Source organism: Symsagittifera roscoffensis, chromosome 9 (genome assembly GCF_963678635.1).
Source record: "Symsagittifera roscoffensis chromosome 9, txSymRosc1.1, whole genome shotgun sequence".
Classification (NCBI taxonomy): domain Eukaryota; kingdom Metazoa; phylum Xenacoelomorpha; order Acoela; family Convolutidae; genus Symsagittifera; species Symsagittifera roscoffensis.
This window is the reverse complement of record NC_087070.1, coordinates 38,286,994-38,313,903: the sequence shown is the minus strand read 5'-3', so window position 1 is coordinate 38,313,903 and position 26,910 is coordinate 38,286,994. Positions and strand designations below refer to the sequence as shown.

The 26,910-nt window shown below is 33.9% G+C and overlaps 1 protein-coding gene and 1 non-coding gene across 2 annotated transcripts in view; one reads left to right on the top strand and one right to left on the bottom strand.

The window, feature by feature from the left end:
- The window catches only part of LOC134854838 (melanocortin receptor 5-like), a 38,687-nt gene extending 14,215 nt beyond the window's left edge, over positions 1-24,472 (top strand). The window contains exons 3-5 of the mRNA XM_063871197.1: positions 1,618-1,774; positions 3,770-3,934; positions 24,036-24,472. Coding sequence (XP_063727267.1) covers positions 1,618-1,774; positions 3,770-3,934; positions 24,036-24,311 — 598 coding nt within the window. The 3' untranslated portion in view covers positions 24,312-24,472. The remainder of the gene's footprint in view (positions 1-1,617; positions 1,775-3,769; positions 3,935-24,035) is intronic.
- On the bottom strand, positions 17,510-17,694 carry LOC134854925 (U2 spliceosomal RNA). Its single transcript, XR_010164436.1, has one exon. It is a non-coding gene; the product is annotated as a U2 spliceosomal RNA (small nuclear RNA).
- Positions 24,473-26,910: the final 2,438 nt, after the last annotated feature.

Genomic DNA, 26,910 nt, shown 5'->3' with positions numbered 1-26,910 from the left:
ATCCTTTTATGTTTGAACTCAGGGAGTCGATATCTCAGACAATTCAGCCTGAGAGAATTCAATCAATTTACAAAACGCTAGATTCGAAAAAAAAAATTAGAAAAAAATCTGAATTGGAGCTATTTCCCGGTTTAAGGTCGCCGGTTTAAGATAACCGGCTCTGGATTTCGTATAGACTTTTACCCTCTGTTGGCAAGCTCGCAACATGTTGACCCGACTGCGGCGGTCACTATTTTTAGCTGAATTGTCTTTGGCTGAATTGTCTGCATACTTTTGGCTGAATTGTCTGAAATTCAAATCGGCTGAATTGTCTTTAACCGAATTGTCTGGAAGCGGAATAAACTATTCAAAGCGCGCTTAAATTAGTCCAGAATTTTCGTCAATTTGGCAATTTTCAAACCCCCGAGCTTTACAAAAAAAACGGAGGTAAGATATCCTTTTATGTTTGAACTCAGAAGTCGATATCTTCAAAGGGGTATAAAAATTTTTTGTTAAAAACTATTTTTCCGATCGGCGAATATTGACTGAATAAGAAAACTACACTGGGCAAAAATATTCCGTTTTCTTTGAAAGTCGGAACAGTAATAGCAAAAATCACAATAAAATCACATAATATATCTCCAAAAGTTTGAAATTTCTGTGAGCAAAGCTCACACTGAGCACGGGTCTAGGACAACAAGCCGACGGGACTTCAATCCGAAGGGACTTCAGGCCGAACATTACGAGGCCAAATTGTGCACTGGAGAGACGCACAATTTTTTTCTGTATGCTCATGGATTCCAGAGACAATTCTTCAAACATGTTAAAAGTTTGTCAAAACGATCAATGAAAATGAGATTATAAAAGAAAAACAAAAGGAGCGTCCTTGTTGCGGATTCCGCTTAAATGTCAAAAAATTCACCGTTTGGCCACGTAACGAAATATAAAATTTACAAGCACCTCAAATCAATGAATCATTAGGATTGGTATCAGTTGATAATATCAGCCGGTTTTTGAAATGCATAAGTTATAAACAAGAAAATTGCCGCCAATCGTGTTTTATTTTTCAACTTTCCTTATAATCATTTGAAGGCTTAAATTTTATGAAAACGCCAATAATTATTGAAAAAAGATCATGAAATTGAAATGTTCTTCGAAAAAAATTTTCAAATTATTTATATTTCATGGCTTAATGAGAAAAATTTTGGCTTCAAGTATTTAATTTTACGGTTCAGCTTGAAGTCCCGTCGGCTTGATGTCCGGCACCCAGTGAGCACAAATAATTGGTTCTTTTCGGTTATAACCCCTAAATGGATAGATTTAGCCATTCAAATTTCCAGCTGAAATCGAAAGCGCGAAAGCGAGTGAAACAAACAACTAAATACCACTCGCGTGCAATTAGTAGCTGCTCGATTAGGAAACCTAGTGATAAAGTTGCCATATACTTTTGTTTCCTAATCGAGCAGCTGCTAATTGCACACGAGTGGTATTTTTTGTTGGTTTCACTCGCTTTCGCGCTATCAATTTCAACTCGAAATTAGAATCGATAAATATATCCGTTTAGGGGTTATAACCGAAAAGACCCCAAGTTTTCCCTTCCATGACAATTTTTTTTTTGAATCTTTGTATGTTATGTAGGTACTATCTGGCGATGTTCCAGCACGAAGACTACCAGAGCAGGACTGCCCACCTCACCCGCTGGGGCATCCCTTTCATCTGGCTCCTCAGCTGGCTCCCCCTCTTCCCCATTCTCCTCTGCTTCTTCTGGCAACACAGCCTCCAGCTAGTCGCAAAGGTCAGCCCCCCCCCCCCCTATCCAGTGCGCACCATCCACCCCCCCCCCCCAAAAAAAATCCCAATCCCCTTCGAAAATGAATCACCACTAGTAATGTAGATTGAAATTTTCGCTGAGCTTTGCGGCTTTGTTTTTTAACCCATGAGGTTTTTTTCAAATATTAATCGAACTATTTATAAATTTTTAAAAATTATAAATGAAGAGGTAAAAAAATTTCAAAAAGTTTGCTGCCAAAATCGAGCGGCGGATTCAAGTTTTTCACAAGAAGGGCAGAGGCTCAATTTAAAAAAATTCAAAGGTTTTATCGGCCCCTAATTTAGGTCATCTAAGCTGATTTTCCGAGTTTCGAAAAACTTTAAAAAAACCCGATTTCGACAAAAATTTTCTATTCACCCAAATAATTTTACCAAAAAATGAACTTAGGGGCTGAATTGAGAAGATATTTAACATTTTTATTCAACATTCAATTCAACTGACAATGTTAATTAATTGTTTTCTAACAGTGATTTTAGTTATTTCTTAGAATGTGGGTATTTCTTGGGAACACATCCGCATATAACATTTTTTCAGATTGAATATCTTTCCGCTGTGCGGGGGGGGGGGGGGGATGTGATGGATTTTTATGAGTGCTGATTTTTTTCAGATCTGGATTTTTGGTTTATTTTCGGAATTCTTCAACGTGATGTATTCAATTATGGGAACCCGCAGTGACAAAAATGATAAAATTGGTTTTATACTGAAAAATCTACAAATTTACATAAGTATAAAATCGATTTATCTACAACCCTTTTCCGAACAATAATCGATTCCATACAGATAGAATATAGATTTTAGTGCCAAAATAATCAATTTTTTTATTCTATAAAACCTTTGAATAATCTGTAAATAATCTGCATATAGTCAGTGTATAATCTTATACAATGGAACCTGTAGAGAATCTGTATATAAACTGTAAATATTTTAGATATATAATCTGTATAAAAATAATTATAGCCCTAAAAAATATAAGGGTTGCAACCATTTGATTTTTCACCACTCAAAAATTAAATTTATGATTTTTTTTTCAAAAATTCAATCAAAATTTATAATAGGGAATTTTTTTTCTCAGTGTAAAAATGAGCTGAACTCACTGGCGCAAAATTGTTCACCGCAAACTACAAATTTCATGAGGTCTCTCTAAGATTTTGCAATCTAAGGGTTTCGAGGCAAAAAAAAAGTAATTTCTTGAAACACTTTCTCAAATTTCATTTAAAAGATCAACATTTTCAGCGCAGTTTCGAGAGAAAACATCCATAAAAAATCAAAAAAAAAAATAACATAGAGCATTAGTTTTGTTGCAACTGATTTACACAATAATGATCATATATATATATATATATATATATATATATATATATATATATATATAAATATATATATTTTTTTTTCAGATTGAACATCAGTACGAAAATTTCATTGAAAAGTCTACATTATAATTCTGTTTCAAAATACTCATTTTATCTGATTGGCGAGAATGTTGAGAAAATCAGTATTTAATCTGTGTTTATATTGTTTATAGTCTGTATATAGTCTGTATATAATATGTAGATAATCTGTACTATGTATAGATAATCTAAAATTTTTATATAGTCTGTATATAACCTTGGCGTCGAGAAAGCTGGAAAACTGGCTTTTGTTTTCAAGAAACTTAATGCTTCTTAATGTGTTGAATTATTCAACAATTTAACATAAATAATAAGTTTTTTTTCTATAGTTAACTGTTATTTTGTTATTTTCAAAAATGACATAAATTTTGCCAACCCTTGTTAGGGGCACTTCTTGGAATTTTTGAATGGTATAACGTTTTTTTAAAATCGAATCATAAAAGACTTGCTTTAAGTTTAACATCAAAACACAAAATGATAGACTAGTAAATTTTCTAATCGAACATCTATAGCATAGGTCAAAAATCTTTGAGCCCTGTCTGGATTCGAACCCCAGTGTCTGTGTTTATAGATTATGGCCGTGTTGTGGATTGTGTTCATCGTGCTGTTTGTGAGTAGTGTGGGCTGCATCTACACCCGAGTGGGCACCCATTTGTTTCATTTGGACAGTCAACATGTGTGGCTACAAAGGCCAACGGAGAGACGCAATTACGGACGCCTCATTCGACAGATGAAGGTACGTCCCAATCTATTACACACCTAAGAACCCCACCTCACCCCATCCCAGTACCTCTCGTACCTCTCACTACCCCCCCCCCTCCCCCCACCCGATAGGTGATTTTAGCTATTTTTAATAGTCTGTTTTTACAAAATGTGCATTGCTGATGCCCATGTGAATTGGATGGGGTCAGTAATAAATTCTAATCCATCGGGTGGGAGTTTGTTATTCCCAATTATGTCAAGTGGCGGTTTGTAGGTACTTTTTCCATTTATATACAACGCTGAACTCCCTTTTCCTCTTTATCTTCATTCAACGTTTGTTTAGTGTCATCTTTTTTTAAATCAATTTTCATCGGGAATTTCAATTATCCTATAATCAATCGGAACTGTTTCAATCTCAAGAACTGAAACTACATCTAAATTGACAATGGTATTTGAAAGTTTCAGAAAAATTTTCAAAAACTGCAAAGCAAGTTTGCAAAACAGCGGAGGGCACTGTATTAGAGCATTCAGATGTTAACCACCTGGATAATAGAGGCGGATCTAGATTTTACAATTATAGAGTAGATGTTCCATATAGCCGTTAATAAAAAAATGTGAAATGCTTTTTTGTGGTCAAATGTTTAAAGGTTTTGATGCTCCAAGATTAATAGAACCACCTAACGAGAAATTGTTTAGAAAAAGATTATAAAAGCGTTAGATTATAATAGAAAAAAACAATGGGTTGTTTCGTACGTGAAATCAATTATTTAACCTCCCCTCAATGTTTTCCCCTCATCCCGGTGTCTGTAAAATATATATTTTAAAAATAATTTAAGAAACTAAAATTTTTATTTGATAACTTGTTGTATTTTTCAAACTTTTATTTCTCAGTATTGTTAGTCAGTTTTTGGAATTGCAGTTCAGTTTCTCTCGCCTGCATATGTATCACAATTTAACTGAAATTCAAAACTTCGGATGAAAGCAATAAGCATAACTCATGACTACCCCTGGGTCAGATAATGAAGAGCTCCATTTTTCAGTGAAACAGTTTGAAAATGCAACTTTAGCAAGTTATCAGCCAAAAATGTAGCATTTTTACCTGAGCCTCATTTTGCTAGTACTGTTTTGGAAAATTGGATTTCTCGAGCACTCAAAGCTCCTCGAGTACCTGAGAAATCCAATTGGCTGACAAAGAAGGCTAGAAGTATTTTTTCATACGGGCAACAATGATTTTCAACGAATAATATAGTCTTATGGTTTTATATCGAGTTTAAATCGACTAACATTATCAAAATAAGTGTTTTTGAGAGACAAAAGTTGACAAGATTTTAAAAAATGAAAAAAGACGTTTTTTTTTCTATTTCAGTTTTCTTTGACATATGCTTTCAGAAACTATGTCGAAATGAATTTGAATCCTCTAGTTTACCTCAATTCACTTTAGAAATATTTTGAAGAAGTATGAAAAAAATGAAAGAAAAATTCAAAACTTGACCTTTCTCAGAGCAGAGGGCAATGGTAATTTCTTGTTGATCAAAATGCAGAAAAAATAGCCTATCTTTTCCGCATTTTTCATCAACCAGAAATTACCATTGCCCTCTGCTCTGAAAAAAGTCAAATTTTAAATTTTTTTAATTTTTTTTTGATATTTCGTCAAAATATTTCTAAAGTGACTTGAAGTAAGCTAGAGGATTCAAATTCATTTCGACATAATTTCTGAAAGCATATGTCAAAGAAAACTGGAATAGAAAAAAACGTCTTTTTTTATTTTTTAAAATATTGTTAACTTTTGTTTCTCTGAGGCCGAATTGTCTGTGCGCCTTGTCTATCAACGAATATGCTTTTCTATAAAACTTGCTTTTTCTATAGAACTGAGTTCTATAGAAAAAGCAAGATTTATAGAAAAGCATATTCGTTGATAAACAAGGCGCACAGACAATTCGGCCACAGACAATTCAGCCAATTTGAAATTCAGACAATTCAGCCAAAAATATACAGACAATTCACCCAATTTGAAATTCAGACAATTCAGCCAAAAATATACAGACAATTCAGCCTGAGACATTTCAGCCAGTTTTACAAAATGCTAGATTCGAAAAAAAAATTGGAATTGGAGCTATTTCTCGGTTTAAGGTCGCCGGTGGCGCGCTACGCGCGCGCCGCCGCTTTGCGGCGATAACCGGCTTTAAATTTCGTATATAGTCCTACCCTCTGTTGGCAAGCTCGCAACACGTTGGGGCTACTGCGGCGGTCTTTATTTTTGGCTGAATTGTCTCTGGCTGAATTATCTGCAGACTTTTGGCTGAATTGTCTGAATATCAAATCGGCTGAATTGTCTTTGGCCGAATTGACTGGACGCGGATAGAAAAAACTAGTCGACAAGCCGGGGAAGATTAATTTATGTCTCTAAACTTGGCTTACATCAGCTATATTTGTCATTGTTCACAGTCTGTACTGTGAAATGAATTAAAATTCATCGTTTTCAAGCAGTCAAACGAATTTATTGTTCCGACTTTCGATACGAAAGTAACGGAATATTTGTGCTCGGGGTGGGTTTTTTTTTTCTTCAGACAAATTTCGACTTTTTAACTAGCCATTTTTGACGGAATTTTTTAATATCATTCGAAAGCTATTGTTGTCCTGAGCTTAAATTTGAAAAGATATTTCACCTGTGACCACTTTTCGTAAAGTTATGGGTGTTTAAAGATTGCCATTTTGGCCAATTTGGAACAATTAACGCGCGATATATTTCGCGCTATTAACGCGTACGCGGAGATTTAATCCGCCTGAGAAATAGTTCCAAATTGGTTCAAGAAAGCTTATACGCCATAATTGATATAATAATAGGAGCGAAATTTATCTTTTTGTACTTTATATGGCGTGTGGGGGAATGATTTTCATTTAAAAAAATTCAAATTTTAGAAAAAAAGTTTTCATTTTATTTTTTTTATATTCAATTTTTTTTGTTATTACTGCTCATGAAATCTCAAAAGGCAGTCGGAACATTCAGGGCTTCGCCCTGATTTGAGCAGTCTTATTTTCCTCCAATTCTTATCTGATTCTTTGTGAAACCCAAAAAACTCTGTTTCATTTCAGTTTTGGTGAAATAAATTGAACCTTTTTTATTTCACGTGACATTTTTTAACTCATGATCATCAATATCTCCAAGAAATCAAGATTTTTAAAGTTTTTTTTTCCGCAATGGAAAACTATTTAACTGATTTTTGTATGAACATAGTAATTTAAAAGTATATCAGTCCCTTGTAAGTAGACTTACTTTAACAAGTGGGCTCTATTTAACGTACTTGCGTCCCAATTTTTGGGTAGTTTGGGTGATTTATTTTATATTCCGGCCAATTTTGGCAAACGAAATAATGGCAAACGACTTTTTTAAAGACTCAACTGCAAATATTGAACTCCAAAGTGAACTCCAATTCTTTTTGAAGAAGTTCCGAGGATTTGTACATTGCCAGTTTGTACATTTTCTGCATTCATTGATGGGTTGCTTTGAAAGGGTTGTTAATGCTGATGAATTCATTAACGCGAACCATTTATGCTTGGCGATCTATTCGGTCCTAAAATCAAACCAAAATGAATTGAGGCAAACGAATTGGCCACATTGTTTCTCTTCAAAACATAAATTTTGATTTATTATTTCATAACAGCACTCCAAAAGTTTGAAGCTAACCTAAATGTCCAATCATTAATTTTTCTGGGTCATTTATGGGGCAGCAGTAATTACATTCAGGAAAATTTGCCATGACATACGAGTAGTTTTTTTATTCCGACTTTTTCCGAAAAAAAAGAGGAAAATTTGTGCTCGTTCTGACTTTTCTTCAGACAAATTTCAGTATTCTGGCCAGCCACTTTTAAATGGAGTTTTTGTCATCTCAAATTACTCACGGGTTGAGTTTAAATTTTTTCTGTAAACCTTTTTTTCAATTATACGAGTTTGGAAATGTCCAATTTGGCTAAACGCGGGAATTCAGCACTTAAGCTGTTTCGCTCTATTACTCCCTGAGCGGCGATATGATTCGGCTGAGAAACTGCTCCAATTTAATCTGTGGCATGTTTTTTTTTCAAATCCATCAATTTTTAAATTCGCAAAAAATAACAGCCCTTGGAACTTCAAGAGCAGTATAAACATCCAGAGCCTTACCCTGATATGAACAGTCTTGCTATTCCAACCCTTGAACAAAGTAGGGTAATAATTAATCTCGGGTGTGTTTTTTCTTCAGAAAAAAAATCGAATGTTTAACTGGCCTTTTTTGACGAGATTTTTTTCGACGCGAATAAAAGCACAAGATTTTGCAAAGAAAAGACTTTTTTATCCATTCGTTTTTTTTAAAGTTTTTTGAATTAGCAGTTTGAAAAAAAAATTACCATGTTCAAGATATTTTAGTCCGCCACTCATATGTTGAAGGATATTTTAACTGTGATTCTTTTTCATAAAATTCTAATAGTTCGAATTTGAGTTTGACGTCTATACTTTAAATTGGGATAACTAGCGCGCAACTTACTTTGTTCTATTAAAAGCGTAAGCGGTAAATTAAATCCTTCCAAATTGAACAATGGCAAGCAATTTGCTCTTAATAATACTTTTCCCACGCACAAAATATCACTTAGTGTTTTATGTAGGTTGTGGTAGTGGTAAATAAAATAAACGAAAAAAAAAGAATTAGTGAAGTAAAAGGATGTGATCGATCGACGATAGAGGGCAGACGGAACGTTCACGGCTTTACCCTGATATAGGAGCAGCCTTGTTTATTAACACGTAAGCGGCGAATTAATTCATTTCAGAAATTGTTCCAAATTGAATTGAGACTTGACATCTGTTGAGTGCAAATTATGTATCTTTTTGTCATTCAAATAGTGTGTGGGGATAATTTCATGATGCAATTTTTCATTTTTTTAGGTTTCATCATTTTTCTAAGTCGAACTGTACTCCATAGACTTTGAATTGCAGTCGGAACATTCAAGTTGTCGCCCTAATACGAGCAGTCTTCTTTACTGTAAAAAAACTAACCAAAAACTGACTTAAGTCGTTCATAATTTCAGTTTGCTTGAATTATTTTCAGCTCGCTTGTGTTTGTATATTTTGATACTTGATATGAAAAAATTTATATGTAAATACTTGATTCAAATTGTTGCAATAAAACATCGGAAAATCATCCAAACATGATTTCACAAGACAAAAACAAAGATTCCGCATGCGGGTGAGTTATTGTTGTTCCGACTTTCGATACGAAAGTAACGGAATATTTGTGCTCGGGAGTTTTTTTTTCTTCAGACAAATTTTGACTTTTTAACTAGCCATTTTTGACGGAATTTTTTATATCATTCGAAAAGTATTGTTGTCTTGAGCTTAAATTTGAAAAGATATTTCACCTGTGATCATTTTTCGTGAAGTTATGGGGGTTTAAAGATTGCCATTTTGGCCAATTTAGGACAATTAACGTGCGATATATTTCGCGCTATTAACGCGTAAGCGGAGAGTTAATCCGTCTTAGAAATCGTTTTCAAATTGGTTTAACGAAGCTTATTTGCCATAATTGATTTGTTACAAGTAGCGAAATCTATCCTTTTGTACTTTATATTTGTTTTTTTTTACATTTAATTTTATAATGTTATTACTGCTCCATAAGCCTTAAAACGCAGTCGGAACAGTCAGGGCTTCGCCTTGATACGAGCAGTCTTGTTTGAATTTTCTTAGCGAGAGTAACGGAATATTTGTGCTCGGGTGGGTTTTTTTCTTCAGACAAGTTTCAACTTTTTAACAAGCCATTTTTGGCGGGATTCTTAAATATTATTCAAAAGGTATTGTTGTCCTGAGCTTAATTTTGAAAAAATATTTGAAGGAAGCTTTTCTGCCATAATTGATATGTTACTAGGAGCAAAATCTAACACTTTGTACTTTAAATGGAGTGTGGGGGGGGGGGGGTGATTTTTCCAAAAATTTCAATTAAAAAAAGTATCTTTATTTTTTCTATATTTAATTTTTCATGTTATTACTGCTCCATATACCTTATAAGGCAGTCGGAACTGTGGTTGAATTTTCTTTATAGTGGAGGTAATTCGTGATACGAGCAGTCTTGTTGGGTTTGGTATTTTTTTCGTTCATATCTTAAAGAAGATTGCTCATAACAGGGCGAAGCCTGAAAGTTCCGACTGCCTTTTAACGTTTATGGAGAGGTAATAACATAAACAACTTTAAAAAAATTGAATGAAATAAAATAAAATGAAAACCTTTTCTAAAGTTTGAAAATTTTTCTGTAAAAATTATCCCCCCACACGTCATATAAAGTACAAAATAAAAAATTTCGCTCCTTGTAACAAATCAATTATGGCAAATAAGCTTCTTTCAACCAATTTGGAACGATTTCTTAGACGGATTAAATCTCCGCTTACGCGTTAATAGCGCGAAAAATATCGCGCGTTAATTGTCCCAAATTGGCCAAAATGGCAATATTTAAACTCTCATAACTTTACGAAAAAAATCACAGGTGAAATATCTTTTCAAATTTAAGCTCAGGACAACAATAGCTTTCGAACGATATAAAAAAAATTCCGTCAAAAATGGCTAGTTAAAAAGTCGAAATTTGTCTGAAGAAAAAAAAACCCACCCCGAGTACAAATATTCCGTTACTTTCGTATCGAAAGTCGGAACAATAATTGAACCAATGTTGCAGAAGTATTGATGCTTTATGGTTCCGAATTTTGTTACAAAAGTAATGGAATATTTGTGCTGGGGGTGTGTTTTTTTCTTCAGACAAATTTCGACTTTTTAAATAGCCATTTTTGACTGAATTTTTTGACATCATTCGAAAACTATTGTTGTCCTAAGCTATAATTGGAAAATATATTTCACCTGTGATCATTTTTCGTAAAGCTATGGGGGTTTAAATATTGCCATTTTGGCCAATTTAGGACAATTAACGCGCGATATTTTTTGCGCTATTAACGCGTAAGCAGAGATTTAATCCGTCTTAGAAATCGTTCCAAATTGGTTCAAGGAAGCTTATTTGCAATAATTGATTTGTTACAAGGAGCGAAATCTATCACTTTGTACTTTTAATGGCGTGTGGATGGATGGTTAAGCTATTACTGCTCATTAGACCTTAAAAGGCAGTCGGAACATTCCGGGGTTCGCGCTAACACGAGCAGTTCTGTACACAAAACTCGATTCTAATGATTGGTGAAAAAACTTGGCCATAAGTCAGCATCCTCTCAGTAACATTCTCTCATAGTTAAAAAGCCAATTTAGAAGGATGGATGCTAAATTGCTCGGATCAAATTAGTTATCGACTCGTAATAGAAACTCGTCGAATCTTGTATTTCATTGTAATGAATCTTGTTAACTCCCCCCTTATTGGAAAAGGGTAGGGTAGAGTCGTTACAAGGTACAAACTAACAAACAAGTACAAGCTTAACAGCTGAATTATTACTTTATAGTGGTGGCAATTTGTTACTAGGCGCCATATGGGGGATTAGTTAACGAGATCCATCTAACCTATAAACACTTTGTATTCCTACCCATTTTTATTGGATTCGTCGGATCTACTTAACGATTACCCCCCCCCCCTCTCTCTCTCTCTCTCTCTCTCTCGTCAAGAAATGGAGGATAATTGTTAAGTAGATTAAAACAGCCGAATTTTCTAATTTTCAAAAACACGTGTTGAGTAACATACACGAAAAAATCTTATCATGCAGCTCCAAACAAGAAAAATGGTTATTTTACAGTTTCTTACACGGAGTGTATGGAAAAAAATGTTTATGTAGAAGTGGTTTGGTAAGCAATGTTTACCTAGCTGCAAAAAAAGTTTCGTTCCCCAGGTAAAAATCCAAATTTCAGGGATAATACTTTTGTCAATTTATGCTAAATTGGGCTTTGAAATTTTCGAAAACAAAATTGCATGCAAAATTGGTTATTTCCGTCTATAATATAGTCTAGCATGAAATGTTCATACAAAACAAAATAATTGACTAAGGGTTTTTTGTGCAAACCCATACTTGAAATTTTTGAATGCTTTATATTGTATTTTTGGATTTTAATCAACTAAATAACTGTAGGCAAACACGTGCCCGTGGCTTGAGAATGCTACGTTCAAAATCTGTAAGATCTAACTGCTTATTACAATCGGTTAGCGTTAAAATGCTCAAGTTTTTCAAAATTTTTTTCGGCTAATAATCTTTTTCCAGAGAACTTGAAAGATATGTCAAAATCTCAATTGAACTCATATGTACAAAACTTTAAACGTAATTTTGTCTCAGATAATTTTGAACTCCTTCACTTGATATTTGACAAGTGAACTAATTCCTGCCTTTTCTTTCTCCTCAACTTATTCTGTAAAAGTCTACCTTATGGGACGTCTCCTCGAGGGGCCTTAGGGCCCGTGAGTCGATCCCTGTGAGTATCTTATGACTGATGCTTGTTAGTTATATGTGCTCACTAAATAATTCAAACAAATAATGTAAATTATACTTCAATTTGTTCAAATAAAACCTTGTTGCCAACAAGAAAAATTTAAAGTCTTTATTCATAATTCTGAGTGATGTTATACAATACTAAAAAATTGCGATTTTTTCCCTCGACCATTGGGTTTTGTGTTAGGAAAATTTTGGTTGTTGTGTGTTCGACCACACCACAAAAATGTTAGCAAAGCTCGAAGAAAAATAATTTTTTGGTTCACAGCAAAATGCTTGTCATATAATTTTCATATTTAAAAAAAATGCTTATCGTAGAGTTTTTTTAAATTTTTTTTGTACCTATGGAATTGTACGAAATTGTATGATAAGCATTTTTGGTCAACTCGGGCAATCAGAAAGCAGCAAAAATCGAACTAAAAATAGAACGCTATAGTTCTAATTATTACTTCTTTTATTTATAGGGCTGGTAATTCTGTAGTAGATATTATGGGCGGATTGTAAAACAGATTGGAGTCGTCTCCACTGATATAGAAGGGTAGCCAAAAGTCTTTTGAAGCTCAACATTTTTTAATGTCTCGCATCAGTGTGTGCTTCAGAGACAGAGCATTTCCGGGTACTTTGACTAAACTTGTATCATTTAGCTACTTATACAAGAATCGTTAGTGATAAGTACTGATAATGAGGTGTATTATCAAAACTGGAGTTCTGCTCAATAGGAATTCGAAGGAAAACGGACGCTATCACATTCTCTTTTAAGTAAAGGAAACACTTCCGGTTTTTTAAACTAAATTTGGATCAATTGGCGACTATCTTACAGGACTCCTTAGAGATAAATACTGATATTGAGGAACCGTAACTTTATGATAAACATAAATAGCCTAAAACTTTCCAATTTTTCAAAAGATGTTCAACTACATCCCGGGTTGGCCTCCATAGAAGAAAAATGCTTGTCATACAGTTTCATGTATGAAGTCAATGGAAAAAATGCTTATCATAAAAAATTCATACAAATTTTAACAACTGTATTAAAGGTTTTTAAAGAAATATTTCTGTTATATTTCCTTCTTCTTTTATTGAATATTTTTGGTATGATTGTCTTTTTTGAAGCACTCTGGTTATTGAAAAAAATGATTTAAAATTTTCGATGGAAAACGCTTATCATACAATTTTCATGTATGAAAATTATAAGATAATCATTTTATCATAGAAAAAATAAAATTTTTTAAAAATCACCAAAAGACGTCTCTGGGTAACTTTAAGGTTTGAATAATTATATCTACGATAGAGGGCATTTTGACCAAAATAAACATAATTTTAATTTCAGTCGCAAAAAATGCTTATCATATAGTTTTTATATATGAAAATTGTTTGATGTGCATTTTTTTTCATAAGCAAAAACACAAATTTGAGGTAAAAAGCTTTAAATCACTTTTTAGGTTGCAACTTTGCTTCTGTGCCTAAACATTTTAAGACAAAAAACTTTGCATGGAAAATTTGACTTTTTGTGTTTATAACGCAGTCCAGAATGTGTTTTTTACCCAAAAAACCCACAAAACAAAAAAAAATGTTTTTTTTTTGTAAGCGCGATTAATAATTTTTGTTTCATTTACTAAGATAAAAATCTGCCAATTACCCTCTGGGTTTTCGTATGACAAAAAATCTCTGGTCAGTGTTTCGGATGAAATACAGATATCAAAACAAAATTTTTTTGTGTTTTCATTTATTGAAAAAGTGCTTGTTATAAAATTTCATAGTATGGAAAAAATGCTTAAATTGCTTTTTTCATACACCAACTTTTGCTCAATGAAATTGTATGAAAGAGTATGCCAAGCATTTTTTTCAATTATGAGAACTGTGTGTTAAGCATTTTTTGTCAACCGGGGATATTAGCCAATCAAATTTAATGATAATACTATCCACATCATTCCGGCTACAGATCTCATTTTTTAAATTAAAAATTTGTTTGTAAATGAGCACAAAAAAAAGATATAACTCAGTCTTCATTCAGTTTTTGTTTAAAAAAATAGCAAAAATGAATAAAAAGTCATGCATCTGCCACTAAAAGGCCATGCCGAAATGTTCATCCTGTTCTTTCAGAACCATGATTTGTATTGCTGTTCCAGAAAGGCAAAATTAATTACAAAAAAACCGCAAAATACACGAATATAAAGCTAGCAACCGTTTATGCGTTCTTGGTGGATATTCAACCACTATATCTACAAACTTCCATATCTTAAAGCCAAAATTAAATCAGAATTATATAACAATTGCATAATAACAGTGGGCAATCTGTTGTTATGCTGCATAATAAAATTGATTTTCGGCTTATTGGAATGGTGCTCTTAGTTTCGATTTAATGGCCCTTCGGCCTGTTGGCCCACCACTGCTTACTTGTCTATATGCTTTTTATACACTCTGATTTTCAGGCACATTATCAAAAACAGAATTCTGATCAATAAGAATTACAATTCGACGGAAAACGGAATTAAACTATCGCATTCCCGATAAAATGACTGAGAAAACCAAAATAAAAATTAAATGCTGTCACAATGAATTCTGTTATATGGATGCTTTCTTCCGCTATCTGATAGTTTTGAATTATTAGCGGTATCATTTTTTCATTCACAGCAGTTCAACTGTGACTAAAAAATTGAAGTTTACAGTTTTTGATGACAATGCATGTCGAAATCAAAACCAGTAGCTAGTTCGGGCTCAAAACCATTGTTTAGGCTCAAAATTACTTTTTTTTGCTGTTTGACTTTTGAATTTTTTTAAGATGGGTTCGTTTCATTTGTTAAAAGGAAGACAAACTCCACTATAAAACAGCAAGCATCTGAAGGTCACAATGACGTGATCAACTTCTTGTTTCGAAAATAGATCTTAATTAAAGCCAGCCAAATAAAAAACTTACTTTTTGATCTTTTTTTCTCAAACTGGGTGAGTTTTACCAAAAAAAGTCAATCAAAAATGTTTCCCGAAAATCAAAAAAGTTTAATGTCAAGTATTTCAAAATTTTAGACTTTTCAAAAACAAGTTAGTTTTTTTTCTGTTTTTTTAGTCCATTGAATCTTTTCCAAATGTCTGTTGGCTATTTTACAATTTTTTCAAAAAAAAGTTTTTGTGGCATTTAGAGAGCTCAAAAATCTAACTTGCTGGCATGGATAATTTGAAAACTGTGAAAATTGCCTCCGTGAAATTACTGCGTAGCTTTTTTATTGCAAGGCTTGTGGATCATGTAGATATATGTACCAAAAACGAAACTAACATTCGAAATCTGTGCTCCTCAAAGCAGTTTGGAAGATGTTAACTTGGTTTTATGTTGGAATTTTCAGCTAATCAGAATCGAGCATTTTCAAAGGTTTTAGCAAATTTAGTGTGAATTAGATACTGGGATTGAAGATCTTGACTTGACCTAAATGCGGGGGTAGGATGTCAACTTGGTTCAGGATTTTTATTTCGAGACGAAGGTGGAATTTCAAGAAAAAAGTCATTTCGAGGTCTTCTTTAAAGCTGAAGTCCCGTTTTTTTCTTTTAATATTTGCAATCTGGATTCGGATCAACTTGAAAATCCCTACCCCTTGCAAAAAAGGGGAGTAGACTGCTAAGTAGATCAAAATAGTCGATTTTTCTACCAATCAGAAAGCAGCAAAAATAGAAACCTCTATTCCTCTTTTTCTTATTGGGGTTGATATTCTTAAGGGAAGAGGGATTGATAAGTAAATCCCTGGAATCAGTAGTTTTTCATTGGCGACCTTAAACCGTTTCATAGAAATTTTTTGGAAATATAGTCTAGAAACAGCCAATGAGCAAAAGCTGAATAAACAAAACCTGATTGGTTTAGATGAAATTAACTATCAATTTTACCCCAGTCATAATTTTAATTTTAGTGAAAATCAATTTACACAATAAAAGACAATATTTTAATTTTAAATTAAGGGTCTTTTTTGTTACACGGACCAAATTATCAAACTAATTATTTGAGCTTCCGTTTTCATTGAAAACGCTGAGAATCCTTTTTTCCTGGGTTTTACAATTTGCCAATCAACTTGCAATTTGCCAAAACGCTGAGAATCCTTAAAATCAGCAGAAAACTTCTCAGCGTTTTTAATGAAAACAGAAGCTCAAATCTCAGATTCGAGCATCATTAACAAACTTTCGAAAATGCAAAATATTTTTTTGGCCGTATTAAAGAAAAGAGCCAAATTTAGTTTCAAACCGATAATTGTTTTCTTAAAATTAGTGTTTAAAACGTTTTTCTGATTAGCTGAAATAAGAACTTTATTTGCTAATTGAAGTTGATTGGCAAAAAATATGGAATTTGAATGGATGGAAAAAAAACTCTTTTAACATAGTGGAACAGTTTCCTAATTGAAAAAAGAATTTTTTTATTTTGTCGCGCAACATCAAAAAATTTATTGTTCTTCGCTTGGACGTTTTCTGTTCTACGATTAGTAGTCTTATTGTACTCTTCATTATACACTGTGATTTCAAACTGTTTAACAAACAATTGATAATAAGTAAAATAATTTCAAAAATATCTTTTAAATGGTCAAATAGCAAAAAACAGTGATCATAAAGTAGACAAGCCATAAAGTGGAATACTATTCTAATAATTAATCAAAATTCAGATTTAAAAAAGCAAGCAAAAAAAATTTATATCTCATTGGACAAAAACGTAACAAATAGTCTGAACACATGCATGAAAAACTCAAAAAATTTATATTCAGACTTTCTTTTTTTGCGCGATATGATGAGAAAATTACCCAAACGCGCGACACGTTAGAAAATTGGTCATAAATCACAAAAATAGGTTTCTGAAAAGTGCATATAAACAACAAAAGATAAAAAATATTTCAGAAAAATTTTTCTAGATTTTTTTCCTGGTTTTTTGCAGAATATTTTTTAAAAGTTTCATTACGCCAACTGATGGGAAAATAGGACTTATATCAAGAAACAAGATTTTTCCAAATAGGACCTCCTCGTTCGATTCCTTCCAATAGTTATTCGCGGTACATAAAATAATTGTGGCATCTGATTAAGCACAAAAGTACATTTTCGATTTTTTTATGAGGCCAAGTAAAAAAAAAATTATGATCCTAAATTCCCAAATGAAACATAAAAATATTTCATTATGCTTGCTTAGAATTCATTTATCGAATTCAATGACAATCGTTTTTGATGTTTTTTAAGGTGGACCGTACCCGATGATAGTGTAAGACCGGAACAATCCGTGAATCAACTGAAGCAAGCTTCGGTGTCAACTCGGGAAAAAATAATTTCAATATTGGTGCCAGGCAATGCCCAGCATGCCAGACATTAAGCTGACAAGAACAGATACTACACATGATCTTAGCCAAAATGCCATTTTATTGTTTGATAGAAATTTCACTTGCAAGGAGGCTAACCCGGGAAAACAGTCGGATTGATAAAACTAAAAATTTTCTAAAACCTTTTTTCCAAAATGCATTTAAACGAACGAAAACGAAAAGTATGTTTCAGAAGACTTTTCTAGGCTTTTTTCTGTGTTTTTTTCCGAGTAATCATATTTCACATGTGATCAGTTTTCGTAAAGTGCTTGAAATCATTCTTATTCTCAACTGCAAAAATATTCAAAATAAATCCGACACTTTAAGTATTACATCTGAAATTTTTTATGAAAGCGGTCGGAAATTCTTTAATAGATGCCCGCACTGAGCGCCCATGGTTTCTAATCAATTATAATGGATTACCGAGATAAAATTAATCTATTATAATCCATTAAGTTCAGACCACGAAATTGATTATATTGTCATTAAAATCGAAGGTAAAGTAAACTGGGGGAGGGGGCTAAGGTAAACTGCGGATGTGGAGGTATTGGGGTTGAGGGACTGGGGGGATGGAGGGACTGGGGGGATGGGGGCAAAGTAAACCGGGGGGAGGGGGGAGGGGGCAAAGTAAATTGGTGGGGAGGGGGTTGTTAACGTAAACGGGGGGGGGGTGATTAATTAGAATATATAAGACAAAAAAAACATATTTTTTTGAATGTGAAATGTAACATTTTATGAAACGTACGTTGCAACTGAACTAAACAAGAAATTATATAACTTTGAGGGGCATGGAGGGACTGGGGGATGGGGTAAAGCAAACCGGGGGGGGGGGGGGGGGGTAAAGTAAACTGGTGGGGGGTAAAGTAAACTGGTGGGGGGGGGGGGGGGGGAATTAATTAGAATATATAAGACAAAAAACAACATATTTTTTTGAATGTGAAATGTAACATTTAATGAAACGTACGTAGCAACTGAACTAAACAAGTAAGGATATAACTTTGAAAAAAGATGTAAATGTCATGAATAACGTCTTGAAAAAATCCAACATCATCAATTATTTTTGATTATACTAGATTATGGTGGCATAAAAAATGTTGCGGTTATAATCCAATTTTATTGGGTTACATTTGATTATAATGGATATTAATCGATTATTTTGTAAATTTGTAGATACTGACCATATTATGACAATATAATCGATTATGATGCATGGGCGCTGGGTGGGGTTGTTTGCTGTAGCGACTTTTTGGTGTCTTTTTAGCTACCAGTGAATTACTGACGACGTATATTTTCTTCTAATCAGAACCTTACGAGACCAAAGTGTGCTTTTGGCGAATGTAAGCGGATTCGGCAACAAGAACACTCCCTTTGTTCTTCTTTTGTTTTGTCATTTATGTTGATCTTTCCGACAAAATTCTAGCATGTTTAAAGACTTGTCTCTGGCATCCATGAACATACAAACAGAAAATTGTGCGCCTCGTAATGAAATGTTGTTAATTTTTTCGTCCTGCCCTTGGACGCATTCTGCGCGGAGATCATCATTTCGGCGCAATGTCTATATTTGAAGTTCAGTGTCATCGCATTTCGAGTTATTGAAAGTCATGAACACCCAGACACTTCAAAAACTTCTTCAAAATTTCGATTTTTATGGCCGGCGAATTGCGTTTTTTTAACTTCAGTGTCATTCTATAATTAATTCTTCAAAATGAGGAAGTTTTCTGAAATTTTATGTTTTTTCATCGCAGCGATAATAAGGAGCAAATTAGCGTTCCATACAGTTATTTTAATAATACACCCTGGTCGATGACGTCACGTCGCACAGCAAATCAGAACTGTTCAAGAATAGCAGATAACATAGCTGATATCTGTAATAGCAGATATCTGTAAATAACAGATATTTGTAACGTAGCTCGAACAGAGGCAACTATAAAACGCCATCTAAATTCAAAGATTCAAACGAGATTTGATTTCCCGGGTCGAGGTCCGCGAATTAAGAAAAGACCGGCGCGACCCAAATGTGGCATTTCCAGACCGGCGTGACTTTATATTGGCAATTCCAGACTGGCGCGACCAATACTTGGCAATTGAAAACCTGCGCGACTGAAAAAAAAACAGCGTGACCGGCGCGACTCAAAAAATCGTCGGAACCGGCGCGACCTAACGTAATGGCTCGACCGGCGGGCCTGAAAATTTTCAATTCGGGACCGGTGCGACTGAGGATAGACCGCCGCGATATACACGATTGAGCAAAACACCAAAAGATTTTTCTGAAGTCGCGCCGCCAGTCTTTTCTTATGTCGCGCTTCGGTCTTTTCGTAAGTTGCGGCGTCAGTATTTTTGTAAGTCGCGCCGCTTAGGTCTTTTCTTGAGTCGCGCCGTCGGTCTTTTCTTAAGTCGCGCCGCCAGTATTATTTTATGTCGCGTCGCTTAGGTCTTTTCTTAAGTCGCGCCGCTTAAGTTTTTTCCGCCGCAATATGCGCGACTGAGCAAAAAACCAAAAGTCTTTTCGTTAGTAGCGCCGCCAGGCTCTTCTTAAGTCACTTCTTTGGTCTTTTTGTAAGCCGCGCGGTCAGTCTTTTTATAAGTCGTGGCGTCAGTCTTTTTGTGAGTCGCGCCGCTTATGTCTTTTCTCAAGTCGCGTTGTCGGTCTTTTCTTCAGTCGCGCCGCTTAAGTCTTTTCTTAAGTTGCACCGCTTAAATCTTTTCTTTAGTCACTCCGCCAGTCTTATCTTAAGTCGCGCCGCTTAAGTATTTTCTTAAGTCGCGCAGCTTAGGTTTTTTCTTAAGTCGCGCTTTCGGTCTTATCTTAAGTCGCGCTGCTTAAGTCTTTTCTTAAGTCGCGCCGTAAGGTCTTTTTTTAAGCCGCGTCGCTTAAGTCTTCTCTTAAGTCGCGCCGCTTCAATCTTTTCTTAAGTCGCGTCGCTTAAGTCTTTTCTTAAGAAAAAACTGGCGTCACGACTTAAGAAAAGACTGACTGCGCGAATTGAGAAAGAATTAAGCGGCGCGACTCAAGAAAAGACTGATGGCGCGACTTAAGAAAAGACTGACGGCCCGACTTAAGAAAAAACTAACGGCGCGACTTAAGAAAAGATTGATGGCGCGACTCAAGAAAAGACTGACGACACGACTCAAGAAAAGACTTACGGCGCGACTTATGGTAAGACAGACGGCGCTACTTAAGAAAAGAGTGACGGCGCGACTTAAGCCCGCGGCGCGATTGCAAAATCTAGTCTGAAAATGTTATGCGGCGTGACTTACAGAGAATTTTTTAAGAAGCAGACCTCGACCCGGGTTGCAATACTGGATCAGAAATCAGTTCATGATCAATATGTTTGCTGTTAAAAGCAATAAACTCTATAAATGTGGTTTTTCATTTTCACTGTAACTCTAAAATACAGTTTAAGCTCTCTGAAATCGCTGAGAGTTTTTCAACATATTAGCCTATTTGAACTATAGTTAGATAAGAATTGGGATCTTTTACAATACTTCGATTTGATTTCTGATTTTAATTCTGATCAGAGTTGAAGTGGTTTTGTAAAATCTGTACAGAACTCATCTCGAAAGTTTTTTGAAACCGTATTGATTTTTACTGCAAGACTAATACAATACAAGCAATCGGAATGTAACTTAAAAAAGTAAAAAATTTGTTTTATGTTTGATTGTATTTGAGCACGGTATCAATTCTCAACGGTTATCACACTTGTTGTTGCTCCAAATTTTGAAGAAAGTGACGGAATATTTGTGCTCCGGGTAATTTTTATCCAGAAAAAAATCGACTTTTTAACAAGCAATTTTTGTCGGAAAGGTTTTATATCAACCAAAAATTGTCGTTGTCTTGAGCTCAAGTTTCAAGTAATCATATTTCACATGTGATCAATTTTGGTAAAGTTATAAGAGTTTAAAGATTGCCAACTTAGGATAATTTTCTCACGATAAATTTTGTGCTAATAACGCTTAAGCCGAGATTTGATCCGTATAAGAAATCGTTCCAAAAAAGATTGAGGCATGATCTTTGATCTATTTAAAACTTTGCTATAAATGGGGGATAATTTTCAGAGAGGAAGAAAAACATTTAAAAAAATAATTCTTTCAGTTTTTTTTTCGAAAAATGCATCAAATAACTTATTTTAAGTTACTCCATATAAATTATAACGCAATCGAAACTCTGTGTTTTGCCTTGATACGACAAGCAGCCTTGTTGTTTTGGATTTCTAGGAGAGTGACGTAATATTTGAGCTCGAGGTTTTTTTCCCAGACAAATTTCTACTTTTTAACTAGCTATTTTTGACAAGATGTTTGTTATCAACCAAAAGTTTTTGCTGTCTTAATCTCAAATTTAAAAAGACATTTCGTTTGTGATTGTTCTTGTAAAGTTTTTTTTAAGTTCACAAATTTTTGTTCCCCTAAGAGTGATTCCAAACTGCACTCTAATCATCAGCAGATAAAAATTTAACATGAATTTATGTACATTTTATGTATGACATACACCAAGATGAATTGGCCGAGCGCTATTGTCTATTTAAAGTATAGAATTCTTATATGTATGTTTGTATAATCCCAAAAACTTTTCTATACATACATTTTTTTTTTAAAATCTTAGTTTTTAGTACATATGTACTGAACTGAAACCAAATCTAACTGCAGTTTGGAAAAATTCGAAACAAGTTAGAAGCTAGTTTTTCATGGTGGAGAAGTTTTTGCAGTTTTTGCTAGGTCGACGACTTGAGAGATATTGCGAACGCCCATAGAACACTATAAAGAAAAAGTCGCAGGCAAATATTTGAATTTTTGGAAATTTTGGACCAAAAAATTGCGTTTTATGATGCGCGACGAAAATTTTTTTGAAGAAGTCTTTGATATTTTTTTCTAATTTCAAACCCAAAAATGCTCCAAAAATCTCAAAACTAACTTAACTGGAGTAAAACGAAACTGTTTTGACTTAAACTGAATTAAAAGCCAATTGTGAGCTTGAATATACCCTCGACTTTGAGCAAACTGTTTGACGTTTTTTTAAATTTCATTCGAACCAGGACTATTTTTTTTCAATTTTTCATAAGTTCCTATTCATTGATTATTTGTAACACCTAAATTAATGTGAAAAAAAAGATAGAAAAAATGAAAACGCATCCAAAAGTAAAACCTCCTCCCCATTTTGAATGGTCGGAACAAAAATTGTTCAGAACACATGATGTATATAGGTATCCAGATTGGTCTGGGAGTGCAAGTCAAATGTTTTTCAGTAATGGTTCAATAAAGTTCCAGCAATGCTTCAGAGATGAAATCAGAGATAATGTCGCACTTTTGTAACGGTATAGATTAAATATTATTTTTCAACTCTGATACTACACAGGTTTAACTAACCGATTATAACAGATTATTATGCTGTTTACATTTAGCAAAATTCGATTCGTAAAAGATTCATAATTGAACATGTTTGTGATATTTTCAATGACATTTATTTATTTCAGAAGAAATGAAAAAAATGTTTAAAACTGAATTGATTCGTAAACTGCTACAACAATTTTGCAATTTTTCACACAAGCAAGCAATTATGTAAATCATGAACATAAGCAATTTAGATGCAAGAATGAAGACAAAAAATGCTAACAGAGCAAAAGGCATTGTAATCGATCATAATCGATCAAAATGGACTTTTTGTGCATAACAAAAAATATGGAAATGATTAAAAATTATCGATTGTATATAATTATAAAGTAGCACATAATTATATAGTTGAAATTGATATTCAGCTAAATTTTTCATAATCTCGTTTTTTGATCACTTATCTAGTATTGCAAAACTAAACCTAGTTAAACTGTATTTCTTCAAGAAACACTCTTAAAATGTGTTCACTCTAAGTTTGATTTTTCGCGTTTTGATTTTTTTCAAGTTCAGCTCATTTCAATTTTATAAGCAGATCAAATTTCACTATCGAACAGCAAAAATGTAAGAGTCACGGAAAACGTGATCGACTTCTATACTGGAATGTACTTTTGGTTTTCAGATTTCCCGGCGGAAATTTTTTTTAAATCAAATTTTCTCAAGATCATTGAACTTTTTCCAACTGTCTGTCGGTTAATTCGGTAACAAAAATAGTTTCCAAGCTGAAAAGCATGCCCCTATTTCTTGTCTATGGGTCCAATGTCAAATTTTTATTCACAATTTGATTATTTATGTGGAGTTTTCTAGATTTCAGGTAAATAACTTAGTCTGATAGGTAAGCAACTAGTCTGATGATTTTTGGTAATGATCAAAATTGGGCTGAAAAAATTCTACTGGAATCTACTGCGAAAGTCGTTTCTTACCAAAAAAAAATTTCCAAAAAAATTGTTAGCCACAGAGTTATTGAAAAACTTTTTAAAAAAACACTTGGGTAAAAGATATTTTTAGTTGTTTTTGTTTCAGGGTTTCATCGCCATCATTTGCGTGTCAGTGATCGCTTTTTTGCCCACCCTCTACATTTTAATCACCACCCTCACCGGCAAACCCCAGACTGTGTTCGATGACGTCATGATGGAACTCATCGCTACGTCCATTCTGATTGGCTGTGCTATCAACCCAATCGTGTACGTTCTCATCTTGCGTGAGTTCAGAGAGACGTTCAAACATATAATCACGTGCCAGATCACGTGTCCGCCCGAGAGAAGAGTGGTGGACGAAATTGAACTGTCGTCCGAGTGAACAGTCGGCTCAGTAAAACAACCTTTTGTCGTCATTTTGGAAATGAACTACATTTAATATACATATATATCGAAGAAACTTTCGTCGTTTAAGTGAGCTTAATAGCAACATATGAACCAATGCTTGTCATGTCATGATAAAATTCAGCTACATGAACATATTATGGCCAAAAATAGTCTCTCAATTTGATGTTTGATTGTTGATTTTTCGTTTTATCTGAAACCATCCATCTTCAACTACCCTGCTTACTCTCTCAATTTTAGTGCCAATAACGCACTGGATCCGGGCAGAGGTGTCAAAGCGGTAGAGATAGCTGCGCTATTAGCGGGAGTGTTTCGATTGACCAATAGCGAATAAGTTAGCGGCGGATTGTTCGATAGCGCTGTCATCCGGGGTGTTTTCTGCATAGTGCTGATTTAAATTAACCGGACAAAACGCGTTAAAATTGAAATTTAAAACGCGTTTTTCTCAAGTTGGGTTGAGTTTAGGTGAAAACTTATGAAGACAAAACTTGCTTAAAATTTTATCAGAATTAATATGATGTAATTTGTTTTGCGAAATTCGGGCCCGAAATTTACCCCAAAAATGGGTCATTTTGGCTTTTCTTAGTTAATCAAAAATTACGCCAAAAATACCCAGTCGATCACAGACATAATTATATCAAAGTGAGCCCCTTACGTAGCCCAACAAACTTTATGAAGGATATTTTCTCCAAAATGTTGTATAAATTAATTTATTTTTGTTTGATAGACAAAAAGTTTGTTTTCACTATATAAAATACCAACTTTTTATTTAAAAACAATTTTGAAACAATTTGCAATTCTTTTGGAGAAAATACCCTTCATAAAGTTTGTTGGGCTACGTAAGGGGCTCACTGTGATCGACTGGGTATTTTCGGCGTAATTTTTGATTAACTAAGAAAAGCCAAAATGACCCATTTTTGGGTTAGAATTTCGGGCCCGAATTTCGCAAAACAAATTACATCATATTAATTCTGCTAAAATTTTAAGCAAGTTTTGTCTTCATAAGTTTTCACCTAAACTCAACCCAATTTGAGAAAAACGCGTTTTGTCCGGTTAATTTAAATCAGCGCTGTATTTATACAGCTCAAAACTGATCTTTTCGGAATTTTGAAAATTTAGTGGAACCTGATCTAAACTACATTTTATGATTGGATAAACTAGATATTTTACCAATGTAAAGTATTTAATATTAACCAATCATGATCCATCTAACTAACAACCCACTTATTTGTAAGTGCTGGAATTACTTGTAATTTCAGCACCAGAGAGATTTGAATTTAACTTAGAAATTAGTTGACTCTCCAAGAAGACTTCAGCAACCGCAATAAACCAGTATACCCTAGATCTATTGAGCCTAGCAGAGACTAGTTAAACAACCTGAGACTAGATAGTATAAGAGTAAGATTAGGATCGGTATTAGACTAAGAAGTTGCACGAATCTATCCGGCCGAAAATAAGATAGCGTGACGAGCAGACGGTGTACCCTATCCGAAATTACTCTATGAGTTTTACCCATCGGTCTTAACTCATCTGGTGCGACCATAAGTCTCGAACAAGACCTTAATAGCTTAGAATTAACCAATAATAGATTAGAATTTAGACAAAACATTTACAAAATGTTATACGACAATAATTTAATCGAAATGTCTCTACGACTCAATAGATCAGAGCCAATATTCCGAACGATAACAGAACTACCCGGAATTGGAAGAAGACCTCGAACCAGAGACGACATACGACAAAGCAGAAACTTACCATATAGTTATATGATAGTTCGGCAAAAGCCAGAACAAACTTTTGTATTTAGAATACTACTAGCAATGAATTTAGATTTTCATTTGCAAACATAAAATTTTGAAGTCAATCTTCAAAATCATTTCAGGCGCTAAACAAAATTGTTAATATACAATAACGATTGATAAAAAGATCTCAGATCGTTTTCCTAAATTCTGCAGTAATATACAAAACATGTTTGAAAAATATTTATTGAAAAATCAAAATAAATATTAGTAGCATGATAATAAATGGTTAGTAATTATAAATCATCCTGTTGTTCCAGCTTCATCACCTAAACATAACAGCATTCATAAGCTCACTAATATCATAAAAACACTAAATCTTTTCTTTACACAAATTTAAATCATTTTAAACTTAAATTCACTTAATTTTAAAATCAGATCATCAAGGCTTATCCTTGGATCTTAAATCATTTTCTATTTAATTAAATTTAAAACTTGATCATCAAGGCCTATCCTTGGATCAAAAAGAACAACTTTGTTCTCCCCCACCCACTTAACTAGTGTCTAACGACCTCAAACGTCGATTCACTATCCAACCCTTTCTAAAAAAAACGCAGGACTAATAGAAATTTTTGAACAAAACTAATCATTCAAATTAGGATAAACAGTGAAGAACTTCGGTTATTCATCCTTCACTTGATCCCCCCTCTTACCAGACCCAGGATAAATCTTAGACTTAGTAAGTTTAAAATAGTATCTAACGAACTACTCGCGTTCTAATTATACCTGAACCTTGTGGATCGATTTACTATTCTCCAACCCTGAACACAATCACTA